This window comes from Pongo abelii, chromosome 9 (assembly GCF_028885655.2).
Source record: "Pongo abelii isolate AG06213 chromosome 9, NHGRI_mPonAbe1-v2.0_pri, whole genome shotgun sequence".
Classification (NCBI taxonomy): Eukaryota; Metazoa; Chordata; class Mammalia; order Primates; family Hominidae; genus Pongo; species Pongo abelii.
The window spans coordinates 69,761,092-69,778,567 of NC_071994.2; the positions used below are offsets into that span (position 1 = coordinate 69,761,092).

General features: G+C 42.8%; 1 protein-coding gene across 5 annotated transcripts in view; it reads right to left on the reverse strand.

Annotated features, from left to right (window-relative positions):
* The window catches only part of PPFIBP2 (PPFIA binding protein 2), a 142,859-nt gene that overhangs the window by 58,325 nt on the left and 67,058 nt on the right, over positions 1-17,476 (reverse strand). For all 5 annotated transcript variants that reach the window (XM_063727957.1, XM_054523857.2, XM_054523850.2 and 2 more), the window contains 2 exons: positions 5,219-5,311; positions 837-950 (listed from right to left, as the gene is read on the reverse strand). In XM_063727957.1, the coding sequence (XP_063584027.1) occupies positions 837-848 (12 nt within the window). In that variant the 5' untranslated portion in view covers positions 849-950; positions 5,219-5,311. The remainder of the gene's footprint in view (positions 1-836; positions 951-5,218; positions 5,312-17,476) is intronic.

Sequence of the window (17,476 nt, forward strand, 5' to 3'; positions counted from 1 at the left end):
TTTCATTTAAAAACCTAATTAGCTTCTCAACAAATTCTGAAGTTTTGATACAATAAAAATTCAACACCCCTTCCTAAAAAATTGTAGCTCAGTATTTATAATACAGTAAAAATATTTAGGAATTGAAAAAACGTTAAGTTAATTCTGATACTTTTACTAAGAAAATCTATTATAAGTGATAGTAAAGATGACAATACAGCAAAAATTTTAAATGGGAAAAATATAATATTAAGCATACAAAATCTGAGGACTAAATTGCGTATCTCTTGTGACTACAGATTTGGAAAGTACATGTACACATAACAAGGACAAAAAGAAAACAAGGAGAAGACATTATTTGAATGGTAGGGAACAGTTAAATATTTTTTTCCATTTTGATATCTATTAAATTATATTAAAATGTTATTTATATAATATTTTTATTTTAAAAACTATATAGAGTAGGAAGAGGCAGAGCGAGATGGGAAAGGGGCATAGAATCAGCTGAGAATTGACTTTCTAAAACTCCAGATGGCACCCACAGGATGAGGGTGAGGCCCCTAGCCAAGTGCTCCCTCACTGCACCAGGTCTGGAGAAAGTGCTATCTGGGAATCTGTCTAACCAGCTCAGCAGGTTATTCATCTCAGGGCAGCCCTTCCCTTCCCTACCCCCTCTGCCACTCTCAACGTTCAGGTTGGTTTCACCTGCTGTATAAACACTATACAACTGAGCAGCCAATCCTGCCTCCAGGCAGGATGGGAAAGCAGACAGCGAGAGCTGTAGCCTGAGCACACAAAGGGGCTTCAGCACATGAGCTGCTTCAGAACCCAAAGGCCTTCAGCGCACCTGCCCTTACCTGTTGAAGCATCTCTTCAGCAGCATTGAGTTTCACCTGGTGTCCTTCCAGACACACTTCCAGGTCTCGAATCTTCTCTCCCTGGGCTTCTACTTGGTCTGTGAGGACACTCACCTGTTCCAGGAAATAAAGCAATGGTGGAGACCAGGGTTTTGACATGGTGCAGGAAAGCCTCCCCACCGCAGGGGAGCCGTGAAACCTCACCACTGACTCTTACACACAGTGAACAGTTTTGATTTTTGCTGAGTGGCAGGTGGAGGAAGTATCCTGAACGAAGGCAGCTCCAGTTAGATTCTTACCTTACCAGGGAGTCTCGGCCACTGCTCTGATGACATGGGTCACGTTTACTGCTCTTGACAGACTCAAGAGTAAAACACCCAACAGCCACAGGAGCTGCCTCTGGGCTGGACTCCTGCTCCTTATTCCTCTTCCAGAACAGCCCCGACCTCAAGGCACATCTCAGCTGGCTTGCCAGCACTTCTGCAACCTCATGTGGAAGAGCGTTCCAAACTTCATGGAAACTAACCAATGACCTTACCTCTCTCATAAGGGTGTGAGGACTGCTCACCTATCAGGCGAGTGTTTTGATGCAATTAAGGAATGTGGGCTGTAAAGGGCATGTATTAGCACTGACAAAACTTGGCTCCAGAAAGGTTTTTGTGCTTCACAGGCCAAAACATGACTCTAAGTCATAAATATAGAGAAGCCACATTACACATACGGTGGCAGAAAAAAAGTCATCTTTCTGAAGAACGCTGAGAATCTCTATTAAAAATATTAATTAGTAAAAACTCATTTACAGGAAGTCATTCAAATTATGCCCTAACTATATATTAACAATGGTTTTCATAGCCTTCTCTATTAGCAAACTGCCCCAGGATCCTTTTTCTTTATTAAGAGATGGTTCAAAGCAAGAAGAGAGAGAATGAGTGTCCTCCCCAAAGTGAAGAAATTAACAGTTGATAAACTGAGATCCTTTAGACCTTTTTGGTTAGAGTTGTTGCCATTTACATATAGATTATCCAGAATTATTTCTCAGTCTGTAATGGAATAATAGATGGCTCATGAGTTGATGTGAATTCATTTATGAGTGTTTACAGAAAGTTTCTGAATTATAAAGCGCCTGTTTAAAAAGGAACTAATCTAAATTAATATGCCTGCTTTAAGATCTCCATTTTTATTTTCCCAAATGATTAATGAATTATTGAAACATATTCCTGGAGTTGACACATGGTTAACATTCCACTTTTAACCAAAAAAAATGTTAAAAAAAAAAAAAAAAACGGGCTCTATCAACTTGGTCCACCTTACACGCAAACCTTTGTGGGTGGGTGTTTATTAATCCCTGTGGCCCAACACTCTCAGCCATCCTGAACTAACTCCACTTTCAAAAGGGCAGGACTCTGGGGGTGGGCTTTGCTCGCTGGAATCCAGAGTTTCTGTTTGTGAAGGATGTTTTCTGGTTAATCTTATTATGAGGGTTAAACATTTCTATGGTCTATACCATGCCTTGAGGCCATGTGTTGGTGATACTCAAGGAATCATAGGATCTCTAGCATTCTATAGCTAATTGTTCAGCTCCAGGGGCTTTCTGAACCTCAACGCTGATTCTAAGTATTACGAATGAAGGGATGTAGGAAATCCAGACAAAATACATAAAGGTCCTAAAATGTGACCTTTGTTCACTAAAAACAACTATTTTTGAATCCAGACAAAATACATAAAGGTCCTAAAATGTGACCTTTGTTCACTAAAAACAACTATTTTTGAGACCCTAATAGATGCTAGGCATAATTTTAGGTACTGGAGGATACAGAAATTAAAAAAAAAAAAAAAAAAGGATGAAAATCCTTTTCCTAAGGAGTTACATTATAATGAAGATACAAGAGATTTTGGTTTTGTTTTTAACTAATCCTAGAAACAAAGTATTTTGTTATGTGTGATTTGCCTTGTTCTATGAGTAGAACCAGGAAAACTTTCTGGGCCAAGGACTCTAAATTAATTCAGCCTGGCTAAGCTGCTGTGTGCATTAAGCAAGAGGCTCTACCCTGCTGAGAATCTGCCTAACCAACTCCACTGGGCCACTGCAGAACAGCAGTGATCACGTAACAGACACTCCTGGAGTCTGCCCATAAGCTCCCAGTAGAGTAGAAACCACTAGGGTCAACTTCTGACTTTACTGGTAAGCAGCTTCCCAGTTGTGTTAGGATTATTTAAATGGGGATTATTCAAGAATTTGGAATTTTAGAAAACTATGAATGTGAAAGGGAGCATTATTACATAGGACTTTTAAAAATTAAATTGTAATCCTCTCTAAATAGGAATGTGCTATTTCAATCATGAAGGGTCCTGGTTCAAAAGTTTGCAATTTCATACTGTTTGCTGCAAAATCTTACATTGGATACTCTTTCATTAATCACGTCATTGGGATAAGAGTTTCAAATTACACATCCCTCAAACATCTGTGCTACAATGTGCTATTCAATCTGGCCCTCGCTACCTTTCTAAAGGCAGCTCGCACCACCCTTTTGGGCACAGACTCCAGGCACAATGGCCACTTGCTGTTTTTCCCACACCCCAAGCACACACTTGCCGCAGTGTGTGGGCTGGACTGACCGCCTGCTCTGCCTGGAATGCACTTCTCCAGGTATCTGCATGGCTCCCTCCCTGGCTTCCTCCTGTAAAGGAGATCTTCCTTTTACTACACAATCCTCATCCTGCTTTACTTTTTTCTAGAGTTCTTACCAGCACCTGAAATAGTTAATGTATTGGCTTATTGTCAATTCACACTCTCCTTTTTCTTTCTTTCTTTTTTTTTTTTTTTTTTGAGATGGAATCTCGCTCTGTTGCCCAGGCTGGAGCGCAGTGATGCGATGTCTGCTCACTGCAACCTCCACCTCCTGGGTTCAATCAATTCTCCTACCTCAGCCTTCCGAGTAGCTGGGATTACAGGCACCCATCACCATGCCTGGCTTACTTTTGTATTTTTAGTAGAGACAGAGTTTCACCATGCTGGTCAAGCTGGTCTCCAACTCCTAACCTCAGGTGATTCACCTGCCTCAGCCTCCCAAAGTGCTGGGATTACAGGCATGAGCCACTGCACCTGGCCCACTCTCTCTCTTTCAAATGGAAGATCCACAAGAACGGGAATTCAGTCTGCTTTTTTCACTGCTGCATCCCAGCATCTAAAACCAGCATCTCATAAGTTGTAGATACTCAATTATTTTATAATGAAGAAATCAATGAAGTGAAGAAAAATACAAAACTGGAATGTAAAACTGTATATTTGGTATGAGCTCAGTTATTTACAATAGAGGCAAAAAAATAAACAACAACACTGGAAAAAAGGCCAAAATGTTAACCTGCTTCTTCAAATTTTTAGAATTTTAAAGGTTTCTAAAATCATTCATTACCCTTATGTTCATAAAATACAATGAAAGAATAAAATAAATAAGGTAAAAAGAGAAAAAACAAACACACTGCCACCTCATAACCTTAGTGCTCCAAGCTAAAGCCCATAGCCTGGGGTGGGTTCCAGGCCCCCCTCAACCCCTCCCTTCATTCTACCACCAGTCTAACTCATCACGCTTTAAGCTTTTAAGGAGCTGGGATTAGGATACTAGCTTTTATATTTTCCAAATCACCAATTAATATCTGATGCATACCAGACCTTGAGTAAATGCTTGCTAAATCAATTTATATTTTCAAAAGCTAACACAGCAAAGTGCTAGGCCTGCTTCTTCAACAGCCTTCTTATGAGAATACCTAACTGTATGTTCTACCAAGGCACACAAACTTTCAACAGCAAAAAAGCTCCCTTGACGATCTTTCTCCGTAAAAGGTTCTGGAGTTCGTCTCTTTCAAGCAAGACAGCTATCAAAGGCTTAGCCCCTGTTATCGGCTCCAGGGGATTTGGCATCAAAGTGATCAGTCTAGATCCAGCTTCAGACAATTTGGACTTGATTCCATTAGCATTCACCCTTAGGCCTGTATCACCCACAGCTCTGTTTTATTAGTGGCATGAGGATATATCTCCCTTCACTCGCAAGACTCAGGGGCTTCTGGGTGACAGGGCCCATTTTGTTCATTCTTAGCACCTGGAAATCAGCCTGGTCATGGGGCTGCCAGTGTATAGAAGCAGGTGCTTGGTAGTGCATGATAAATGAATGACTGAATTCACAGCCCCCCAAAGCCAAGTCTAGAGTTAAATTGTCCCCTCAGTTACTTAATGTTTTATTTCAGGAAAAGTCTTTTCTAAAAACATACACTTTGGAAGGAGAAAAATTCCAATAGAGAAAATCCCTTGTGCTTCCCTTCCACTTAGGGGAAGCTACATAGTAGGAGGTAACAGGATAAGCTGATTCGCACCAAAAAGTACCCACCTGCAATATGAGGGACTCCTTATCCCCTTCTAGACGTGCCAAGCGTTCCTGGTAGGTTTCATTACTAGCAGCACTGTGGTGGTTTACCTGGGACTAAAGAGGACAGAAAAAAAAATACACTTAAAAGGTTGGAAAAACATCTTACCAACTTCTAAATGAAATAAGGGATGCATGTAATTTGTGAGGATAGTTTCACTGATTATATGTACAAAACCAATCATCAAAACAGGAAACCACAAGATTTCAAAACTACCATGAGGAGAACCAGATCACATGCCACTGAAAGGTGTGCCCTGGAAGTTGGCACAACCACCCCCTGGATGACCTCACTCCTGGCCAGGAGGGCCTCTGAGAAACTCTAGGCCCAGCAGTGCTTGACTTGACATGCTGGGTCTGGGTTAGCCAGAGGCACAGCCTCCAGAGGCATGGCGACAATGAGGGTCTGCTCTTTGAGGAGACTGGAGAGCCGGCACCATTCTCCAAGGGACTACACGGGAACAGCTTCTGCACAGATCTTAGTATCTCCTAACTCTCCTGCCAGGGTCCCCTGAAGCCAAGGCACACCTTGCTGCATGGAGGCCCATCCTGAACATCACAGTGCGCATGAAGGATGGAGGATGTCAACTACAAGGCCCTTCACTCGCATGTCTCTTCCCACCCCAATCCCACCCTCCAATAAGAGTTTTGGTAGCCAGGCTGGCAGATCACATTTCCGCAGTGCTAGAGCTGAGAGAAGCAAGCTAAGACAAAACATCTTGAGAATAACTTAAATAATAGCCAGAGGGATGCGAAAGCAAAAGCTAAGGAAATGACAGGTAGCCAGAAACTACAGAAAAGAGAGGAAAGGGAGAGGATGTGAAACGTCAGAGGAGAGGCAGAATCTTACAAATGCCCCGAGCAGAGAAAGGAGGTGTCACTTTCTTGGGTGTGTCTGACCTGGTTGTGGGCAGACAGGAGGGAAGGAGCTAATATCACCAAGCTGGCCCCAACACCTCCTTCCTCCATGCATATGGAAGACTGAAACCAGACTGGTCTGCAATAGGCCACCCAGAGGCTTGGCAGTTTGAAAAAGTAGATCTGATTGCTAAATGTGGAACTGAGTATCATATAATCTGAGCTGGTCCAGTGAAATCAGCGCTTCAATATTCACGAGGGAGGTGTCTACCACCCTAGAGGAAAGTCTTAATTGTGCGAAGAGGCAGATGTGAGAGACCAAGAGTTGGGCCACCTTGTCCTAGGCCATTTCCCCACATTTCAACTTTTAGCATGGGCTCTCCCACCACCCTCCATGAGAAAAGGCACCTCCTTCCTCCCCCTCATCCCATCCCTTCCCAATGCACTGCATAGGTGAGGGAGGCAGCAGAGCCATGCCCAGTCCTAGAACAGAAATGTGGACCAAGCATACTACATTCAAACCCTGGAGTCTCACTAGTGAAAGATTCATTGATTGATTGTTGTTGAAGGTGCAGCCAGAGGACAGGCCCAGGGGCCACTCCCCAGGCCAGCTGTGCCAGACAGCACCTGCTGCCACACCACTGTCTTCTGCTCCAGTCCCTCTGGAGCCTATGTCTTGTTCATTGTTATGGAAGCTCTTTCATGCCACAGACAAAGAACCTTAACAATCACAAATGACTTCTTTGTTAATGGCAATTTATTGTTGTTAAATTAATATTCCAGTTCTCACATGATCAAATTCTCTGACTAGAATCCAAGAATATATTATAATCTATATTTTCTCAGAACCAGAGAAGAAAAGGTAGGAGAATAATTCTTAATAGCAGGTCAACTTCTTCTCTGTCAAAGAACTCATATGATGGTGATTTCCAGTGGACAGAGAATTAAAAAGGACCCAGGAGTCCAAGTGAAGCTCTGCAGGTAGAACCCCAGTGCCAAAGTCCACACGGACACGGAGCCACCTAGCACTGGCAGCTGCCCATTCTCTGGCAGGAAATGAAGGAGGGAAGACCAAAGGGAAGACTCCTTCCACAGACTCCAGCAAGCCACTGTACCGACTATGCCTTGTTCAAATGGTGTGCAGTATATTCTTCATTATAATAAAAGGTCTACCCATACAATCACCCAGAGAGGTAACTATTTTTTACTAGTTGACAAAAAAAGAGTAAGAAAGTTGAAATCATAAATTCAGTTAATAAAATGTATGACCCAGATTCTATAACACATGCTAGAAGGGGGATCAAAAATCTAGATCCACGCTAGCAGCCAATAAAAAGAGAGGCACAATCAGTTAACAGATGCGCAGATCAGTATGGTAAAATCAAATCAATTGCCTAGGAGAAGCATAATTATTCCGGAGCAAGGGAGAAACTTCACGTTTTCATAGAGAGATTTTGTGTGATGGGATCAGCAATATCCATGATGACACCCTTATAGTGAACAGAGCCCAGTAGAACTCATTGCTTTTGTGTGATGTTCTCAGAATAGTTCAGAGGCTAGTGGACAATATGGGCCAAAGGTGAAAGCAATTCTATGGAGACTAATAAAATACGGTCCAGGCACAGTGCTGTAAATACACAGCAAGCACCTTGTGCTCAACATGTGCCAGGCACTGTTCAGAGCACTTTGACATAATGTTTGAGTTTCCTACAAAATGTTTCTATTGAGTAATTAAAATATATTTGAAAATCTAGAAGCACTGTTAGAGGACCTAGAACAGTGTTTCCTCATATTTGTCCCTCCTATTCCTAGCAGGCATACTGGTCCATACAGCAGTGGTGTGCATGGCAGACAGGTCCCTCCCCAACCCCAATCACTGTTCTAGAAGAACAGTGCATCTTCCTCTTCTACAGGTCCTTCAAAATCACCGTTCTCCAGCAAGCTTTTTAAAGGTATTAAACAGCAGTGAAAGATAATGTTCCAGATGGAAACCCACAGTATGACTATCCTTTGCTTTTGATGAAGTCAGAGCCATGTGTTTTCATGATCTATATAGGACTGGGATGTTAAAAAAAACTGCATTCTTCAGAAGGGCATAGGCCAGGATCAAATGCCACCTCCGCCTGGAGAAAAACTTGGAAAGCATCTGAGAATAGGGCCAAGAAGAGGATTGTCTTGCTGAATGCTAATACTCATCAGCCTAAGGTTAGGATTTGCCTTTGGGTGAATCTGTATATTCTGTATTCTTATAACCTGGCAACAGGTTCAATCACGTTCTGGTATCATTCTTGCATTATAAAATGACTACATCATCAGGGCATAATAAGCTTTGTGGTTATCAAAATGTGATTCCAATTTATTGAGAAATATATTTTAAAAGACTGAGTTAGGACACACCTCTGTTTTGCTCTACTTTAAAGAGAGCTTGCTTGGTCAACAAGTATACCTGCTTCTTTAATAGTGGAATTGCAAATAGAAGGCTTGGATGGATAGTGGGTCCCTGCATGATTCCAGGTTTGAGGTGTCTCTGAAACGTCTTGTCCATGTTACTGATTAGGTAAATCAGTGATAGAGCAGTTGCCCAGCTCTCCACGCATGAAGTCAGGTTGCAAGAACCATGCCCACATTTCACAGAGAAGAAAGTCCAATCAAATTCTGAAGGATGCTACGTGCTAATTTTCTGGGTTTTTTTTTTTTTTTTGGTTGTTCTTTTTGAGATGGAGTCTTGTTCTGTCACCAGGCTGGAGTGCAGTGCTGTGATCTAGGCTCACTGCAACCTCTGCCTCCTGGGTTCAAGTGATCCTCCTGCCTCAGCCTCTTGAGTAGCTGGGTCTACAGGCGTGCACCACCACGCCCAGCTAATTTTTTGTATTTTTGGTAGAGATGGGGTTTCATCATGTTGGCCAGGATGGTCTCGATCTCTTGACTTCGTGATCTGCCCACCTCGGCCTCCCAAAGTGCTGGGATTACTGGCATGAGCCACCGCGCCTGGCCTACATGCTAATTTCGATTGTTCCCCACTGTGGGATAGCAAGTTACTATAAAGGAGAGTATCATCCACCCCCATTATACTTGTTAAGGATGCTCAACCCACAGATGAATATAAGAAAGAGCTAATTTTTACTCAACCAATGACATTAGCCACTAGAGGCTAGACCTGCCAACGGTAAGCTGTGTTACATATATTTGATCAAACTTCCTCCCCCTCTGTTTTGATGGTTATTGCTACAAATGTGACAGGAAAAAGTCAATCTTCTCATTCAAATTTTCCAAGGTCAGAGCTGTTTCTGATACTGTAATTCAGGTTAGTTACCTAAAAATATAGTGAGAACCATGTGATCTGTGTGCCCTATGGAGAATTGTTAACTACAGACATTTCCATATCCTCTTCAATTTTGACTAAAGAATGCCACAGTGAAACATACTACCTCTCCTATATCATGGAACTGAATCAAGACAAGGGCTTCTTGAATGGATATTGTTAAGAACTCAGCACCTTTAGTCAAGATTATTGAAGCCAAACCACCTTTGTGTCTATCAAGTGTTGCTCTCAAAAGGCTGAAAAAAGTCTTGGACACATGGAATTCATCCTCTAAAACTCAGATCTTGTGGAGGCAAATATAAAACACAGCACAGAGTTGTCATATCAAGGTCTTCCCTAGGCCTTGAGAGTAATATTCCAGAGTGTCTTCAGAAACAGTGACAACACACCTCCTTGATTCTTACAGGTTATCCTAGGGTCTGTTTCTGTAAGACCCAAACTGCTACCACTGCTGTGGCTAGGCAAGCCTAATGTGCAGCTTGAGCAATTAACAGCCTAAGGTGTGGGTATTTTCTAAGCCATCCCTAAGTGAGAGGAAGGCTTATCAGCTGTGCAGGGTATTCTATGGTTGGGATCCTGGAGTTGATCATGATAGTCAATCAGCCTCAACAGGGAGAGGACAGAGAGAGAACTGTGAGTAGCCAGGAGGGAGAGGACTGGCTGACCAGCAAGATTCCAGCAGGGATAGTCCCCACATAAGGGGCAGTTTGGACCGTACAATGACACTAGCCTAACCTAAAACAGGTTTAGGTTAAACCTGTCCCTACCTCTCCCATCCCTCCCCTTGGTCACTGAGTAAGAAATTTACCTTGATAAGTTCCTCATGCACAGAGAGCTGGTTGCTGGCATACTCAAAGAAATCAAGATTTCTGCACCTTGGAGAACATTGCATTTTAGGGATGAGATTTTTCAGGGGATATGTAAGGTCCAAAAAAGAAACTTCATCACGAATTGTGGCAAACCCTAGATCAGCCAATTTTCCCCCTTGTTTTCTTTCTAAGGAAAAGGAACAGAGAAGACTTGTATCAGTCTTGGCAGAGAATTCTTCAGCACCCTGCTTTAATGGAATCTATTGTTTGTGTAGACTAAGCTGAGGTCATCGCCTTTACTGTAATTATGTGGCAAAAATGAGGGCTGCCATCTTCTTAGAAAGATCCTCATGTCCCTGCCACTTGATCCAGGCTTGACTTGTTGAAATCCTTCCTCTGAATTTTTAAACTTGGGAACAGAGCATGGTAGTGGTGGTGCCATAGTTCTGAGGTTGTCAGTGGCCATGTCCTGCTCCATGTGGAAAAAGCTGGTTTGCAGCAAGAGACAGCTATGAACCCAATGTGCACAGAAAAGCAAACAAAAGCCAAGAAAAAGACTAGAGGCATTCTCATCCCTGGTGCACGCTGTCTAAAGGCAGAGATATATTCCAGCCCTTCCTATTGGTTCCCTCTTGGCCTAGTTCAAACTGAGTTTCCGTTATTTGCAACCAAAAGTTCTGGTTAATACATTTGTCTCAAAAGGTGATCAACTGACTAAAATTTACTCCTTTGGAAACAGACTTGTAGGAAAGAATTCCTGCTATTTGGATATAGTTCTGAATTGCAAAGGAATTCTGTCACTATTGCTTGATTTGCTTAAATTGGCAATTTTTAAGACAGGGCTGTCAGTCCTAAGCCAACTATAGTTCAAACCAGGATTATCATCAGGGGCTAATTGAGATCTACTTTGTGGCACAGGGAGTGTCTGTGTGGGATGTACTAGGATAAAAAGGGCACTCAGTCTCCTTTGTGTGTGGAATAGATGGCTTTCTATCCACCACCTGTTTGCTTCCATTCTTATTTCTCATGTAGAGCAAAAAGGTTAAGACAGGGAACGAATACAAGATGCAACAGGCCCATGGGCATCAACTGGGGTTGGTGGAGGTGGGGAGCAGGATGTGGGATATGAAAAAGTAAGTTCAAACAAAACAAGAAATAAACAGGAGCTAAAGTCTAAAAGATATAATCAGAAAATGAATAAATGAAGGGTAAATAACAGAAATATATCTAACAACTGTTTAAGAAGTTATGTTGAAAGAATTACATGTCAGACACAGCTGTACAAATGCCAGGTCTGGGCGCTGGGAGGCTGAGAACTCTGGGTTCCCTGTTCCCCTCATTTGGCCCAGCTGAACTTCAAGTCAGGGGATCCCTGGGGACTTTCTTGTGGTGCTTCCATATTCATTTACAGAATTCCTATTGTATCCTCCTCCCCAAGGGACCACCTTCTCTGCAGAAAGAGGACAAACCAAGAATAATTAGGAGGCTGGGGCTGCACCTAACCATGTGTAATCTCAAGTAGGTCACCTCATCTCAGGCTTTCCATCCTTTCAATAGAAAAAATCATGCTTCACGGAGCAACAGAAAGGGTCAAGTTAGGTCAGTATACCTGAAAACATGTGGCACTAAAACTACAGAGTGCTCTTTATAGTAGGGTGCTCTAAAAATTCCTGTGTGATATAAACAGTTTTTGAATAATCATAGGAATATGGAAATGATTTTTCAATTATAATTTAACAAATGAATTTAGCTAACTTATAAATGAATTTAGCTTTGTTTAATCTAAAAGGCCAATGTTCAGTTAGAAGCATCAGTTAGAAGGCATCATTTAATGTCTTCTACAAAAAGTTTTAATTAATTCACTCTTTTTGTGTAAGAGAACAACAGGGGCAATATTTCTGATCAGGATGCCTAAGAAATATCTATAAAGATCTGTACAAACAACCCAAGGGAACAATAACCAAAATACTTTCAGGCTTGAAATGAAAAAACAAAACACAAAGCCTCTGTGACAGTGACAATGCAGAACACATCATTAGCTAATAGCCCTGGGATCATGTCTTTGGGCCACATTGCCAAAGATGAGTTCACTTCTCTACTATCCCTGAACAAGTGCTCACATTTTTGAGTCATATATTCATGGCCACATTTTTTTCTTTCGTACAAATGTTTTATTGTGTACTCTAAGTATTATGTGCTGCATACATGTTTATAATGAGTACACTGGGAATTTTTATAGCTAGTAATAACCAATCATAAACACTTGGGTTTTTATTTCTGTTCCAATCTAGAGATTAGTTCAAATTTAGGTTAAACATGAACTTTTCAGCCAAGTTAACCCCCAGCAGCCTCCTCAAAGACATCACCCTCTGACTGCAGTGGCTGTTCAGATCCATGACAATGCTCTCTCCTGGCCTAGCCCTTCCACTGTAGCTTGGCCAAGGGATAGCCATGTTAGTCTCTCCTTGGAGCTCTAGACAGGGTGAGTGCTTGATGCCATGGCTGGGGTCCTGCAGATTTGTGGGCAGCATGACTGCTTTATGGCCTGGCTGGCATTTGCAAGGAGAACACACCCTTCACATGTGCTCTGGTACACCTCAGGGATGCTGGGTGAGGGCAGTTCTGTAGCACTCCCCAACTGGCATGACCCAGGAGACTTCCTGCTGGCACTGTACTTCACTGAACTAGGGGAAGGAGTTGGTTCCAGAGTAGTCAAATGGGGCAAGGGCAAGATCACAACAGGGGTGTCATTGGTATACAAGTAAGGAGTGTGGGAAAACCTAAGACAGTCAGCTCCCCAGTGTGACAGCTCTAGCCATCATGTTGGTTTTTGAAGCCAACAATTGCTTCTCAGAGCTCTTGCCTTGGGATCCTCAAAATGCATCTGCCTTCCTTTTTTTGATATCAACAGTTGTCATCTTGGCCAGGTAAAGAGTTACATTTCCTTCAGTGCTTCTAATAAGCTATAAATTCCAGTGCCTTCAGGATCTTGGCCACAGTACATACACTGTCCCAACTGGTCAGAGCATGTTAAATTATATGATGGCTCTCTGCCTGTAAATATGCTGAGATTTTGAACACAGCACGTTGGGTAAGCCTTGTCCTGGATAAGCCTTAAAATGGTTCTTGGATAAACCTTAAAATGGTTCTTCCTTATTTAGCCATTTAGATGACATGTATTTTTAGCTGAATAAGAAAACAAGAAAATGTGTAGTGTTTCCAGGCTGCCTAGTCAAGAGGATCTTATCAAAATCCAGAAAACTAGTTACAAGTGAACCATAGCTGCCAGGCACAGGGCATCAGGGGAGATATCAAAGTTACTAAGGCTGTATCTTAAGCTCAGAAGCAGCACTCACATGCAACCCCTTTTAGAAACTTAAAAGACATAAACCTTAAAAGTAAGGGGACCAAAATAAATAAATAAACAAAAATGATTGGATCACAAAAGCTACAGTCAATTCCTGTTACAGGACTCTGGTTACCCAACACCAAGGGAACCCAGTAGTATGAGTGTAGGCAGGTGCTTATAAAAAAGAAAACTTCCCCTAGATTTTTTTATTAAGGAGTTTTAACGCTTTTTGGCACTTATTATAAACCTGACTATTCCCAGGACCAGTTCTGCTTTTTCTTGGTGAAGAATGGTCAAGCCAATCTACCATCTTTGTCACAGTGTTAAAGAAATTTCTTCCAAATGCAATGTGAATAGAGTGCAATCAGATCCTCAGCTACCAGGAGTCCAACAAGAGAAAGCCTATCCCGACCTTCACCCTTATTCCCTCCTCCCCTCAATTATATATAAGGGGAGGTTAAGTATTGCTGATGGGACTATCATCCAATGATCTAAATGTCCTCTTTTAAGGAAGAACAAAGCAGAGTTCATAAACAGCAAATAAATAGCTTCTTGGTTGACCAATGTTCACGTCATCACATGCCATGCATGTATTTATTAAATGACTTGAATAATCCTGAGCACCCACTAGGTGCCACTTTCTGTGCTAAACAATGATTTAGTCCCTGCCCTTAAAAAGCTCTGTAGTATTACAGGGAATAAGGACAGAAGGAAAAAAGAAATCAACCTTTGCAGCAGGATGTAATAAGTACTATCATAAAGAGTTGTATGCACATGAATGGCAGGGGCATAGAGGAGAGACAAAAACATTTCACCTTCAAAAGAGAGAAGAGGCTTTACAGTGGAGGCACCATTTGAATGATTGAGTCTGAAGGCTTTAAACGAATACCCCTAGGAGAATGTGAGAACAGAAGCTTTGGAAATAGCCTTCCCAATACAGACATGCTACCCATGAAGGTTTGACAATCACTACCCTTCAGATATTCTGGTCTTCCGGAACTAACACAGCAAACACAGGACACCCTGAAGATGAACTGGCCATCAGCTCTCCAACCAAGGGGCTGGGACGAAGCTCCTAACTGATCTTCCTGGGGAGCTAGTTTTGTAGAGAAACACATTTGATTTACCAAGATTTTTTTTTTCCCTAAAATTATAACCTTGGCTGAGCTTGGTCACTGCTAAATTCTCTTTATCTGGTAGCTGGACACACAAAAAGCTTATAGCACTGGGCTGCAGAAATAGCATTTGTATGTGTGCTGGTATCCTGTAATGAGAGGATGTGAAAGCCAGGAGGAGAGTAAAAAGAGAAGACTCTTTGAAGACTGTCCTTACCTTGCCAACTCCAATAGACGCACTGAGTCATTATTACTGAAAACACCTTCAGAGACAGTGCAGCAGGACTGGGTGCTAGAGTTAGGGTGGAGTGGGCGCTGTGACTGTCTTAGCTCCCCTGGAGGCTTTAGAGCCTGGTGTCTCTTCGGCATGAAAGATCGAAAGTTTGAGAACATAGGATTAGGCAAGGGCCAAAGTAAGGAGATGCTTCTTGGGTCACAAGAATGCCATTAATCCTACAAGATTTCCAAATGGAAATGAATACAAAGGAAAATGTATGGGGAAGACTGCTTGGGAACTAGAGGCAGCAAAAATAACATTACAGAAGGAATTTAAAAGATGACTATGGGAACAAAGCTAGTGCTCACTGGCTTCAGGAGTGACCAGGAGGGAGTAGAGATGAACGAGCAGGCTAACACCTCACCAAGAATCTTAATAGTGAAAGGAAGGTAAGTTATAAGGCAGCATGAAGAGACAAGCACAGGGTCAAAGATAGTTTTGATTTGTTTTTTCCCTGAGAATTGAGAAGCATTTTCCACCAAGGGCAAGGCACAGATAGGCAGGGAGGAGCTGAGAGAAGAAAAAATCAGAGCAACAAGAGGAGCTGGAACAGGATTGGGTCAAGGACAGGATACTGGGATAGCCTTGGCCGAGAGAAGGGACTCCTGGCCCATGAAACAGGATGCTGAAACACAGTTACATTTTGCGGTGAAAGGGAGGGAGGGTGAAGAGACTCATCTCAGTTTGGCTGTTTTTTTTTTTTTCTACAACATTGGTAGTGACATGAGTTGAAAGGGGAGTATAAGGTTGGAGACTAATGGAAAAGTGTGAAAGAGCTGCTATGGAGGATGGGACAGAGAAAAGCAGGGATGAGTCAGCCGCTCATCCCACAAAACCAACAATGGCTGTGCTGCTCTGCAGTGCCCACAAGTTGTTCAGCAAATGACCCTGGTGTGATGCCACTTTGTTAAATCCCACCGGGTAAAAGAGGCCTCTCTTCAAGGAGGTGGCAGGAGTTATAGGTGCTGGATGTCAGAGACGGCAGAATTCTAGCTTCTAAATTATACCAGGAAACATAATGTACAAGGCACCTTCAGTGTGTTGGCTAGAAATAGGAGGTATCATAGGAAATTGAGGAAGCTAGTGCCATTGGGTGACCATATCCACTGTTGCCTTTCCCATGGGATGGAAAACCTCTCTTTTCAGGATCAAGGTTGGGTACATGGCTCCCGAGTAACCAGAGGTTGTCAGTTCCGATCGATGTCATCCTCCCCATAACTCTAACACTTATAAAGTGCTTCCTAAGCACTTAACGTATATTGAATTGGCTGGGCACGGTGGCTCATGCCTGTAATCCCAGCACTTTGGGAGGCCGAGGAGGGCACATCATCTGAGATCAGGAGTTCGAGACCAGCCTGGCCAACATGGCAAAACCCCATCTCTACTAAAAATACAGAAATTAGCTGGGTGTGGTGGTGTATGCCTGTAATCCCAGCTACTCGGGAGGCTGAGGTAGAAGAATCGCTTGAACCTAGGAGAAGGAGGTTGCAGTGAGCCGAGATTGTGCCACTGCACTCCAGCCTGAACGACAGAGCTAGACTCCATCTCAAAAAAAAAAGAAAATATATATATATATAGAATTGTTTATCCATATATTATAGTCAAGGAAATTGAATTCTAGGAAGGTTAAATAAATTGCCCAAGTCTACACAGAGGTGAGATATGAGCCCAAGGAATCTAGATCCAGGATCCATGCCCTTAACTAGTAGGAACAGCCTTCACAGAAGCTGCTGCCTATTTCTGTAACTTTCACTGCAGCCCAACATGAATGCAAGGCAAGTCAGTGTCTGGAGCGAGGAGGCCTACGTGTCTGCCTTTGCAGCTCTTCTGGCCCAAGTGGCCAGGCTACTAGATCAACAATTTGAGCACCAGATGACACAGAATAAAGTCTCACATTAGCAGCTTGAGTTCATTCCACTTTTTACTGCAGAACCTAAGCCAATTGCTTGGGGGACCTGTAGTGATTCCATTTTCTTTGTGATCTTGAGTTGGAATTTGCTTAAGCACTGAGAGTGCTAGAAGCCAGGAAGCAGTGTGAAGATGCTGACAGTCTGGGATTTCTGTTCCTGGGAAAATCTTGCTGAAAGAGCAGTGGGTGGGTCCCACAGACCCTGCTCGGAGCTATTTTTAGAGGCGTGTTCATGGTTGTGTGGGCTGGATCCACTGGCCTCAATGTAGGACAGGTGTGAGCTGTTTGTGACCAAGTCCCTCTGGATACTTGTGGCAAGAGACTACCTTATCTGTAGGCTTTGTCTGTTAGGAGAATGAACTAGAGCATCAGCCCTGATCAGCCTTCACTCAGCAACCACAGTCAAGCTGGCCAGATCCAGCAGCCAATGAGGCCTCTGGTCACCTATCGTGGCCTAGGTTGCAGCTGCCTCTTCTAGGTCTTCAATATGCTTGGTTTGAGACCTTGATCTGGAGTGTGGGAAGGGGCATAGAGCTGAAGCACTGAATGGCCTGAGGGGCACTTTCAGGAGAGAACCTGGTTC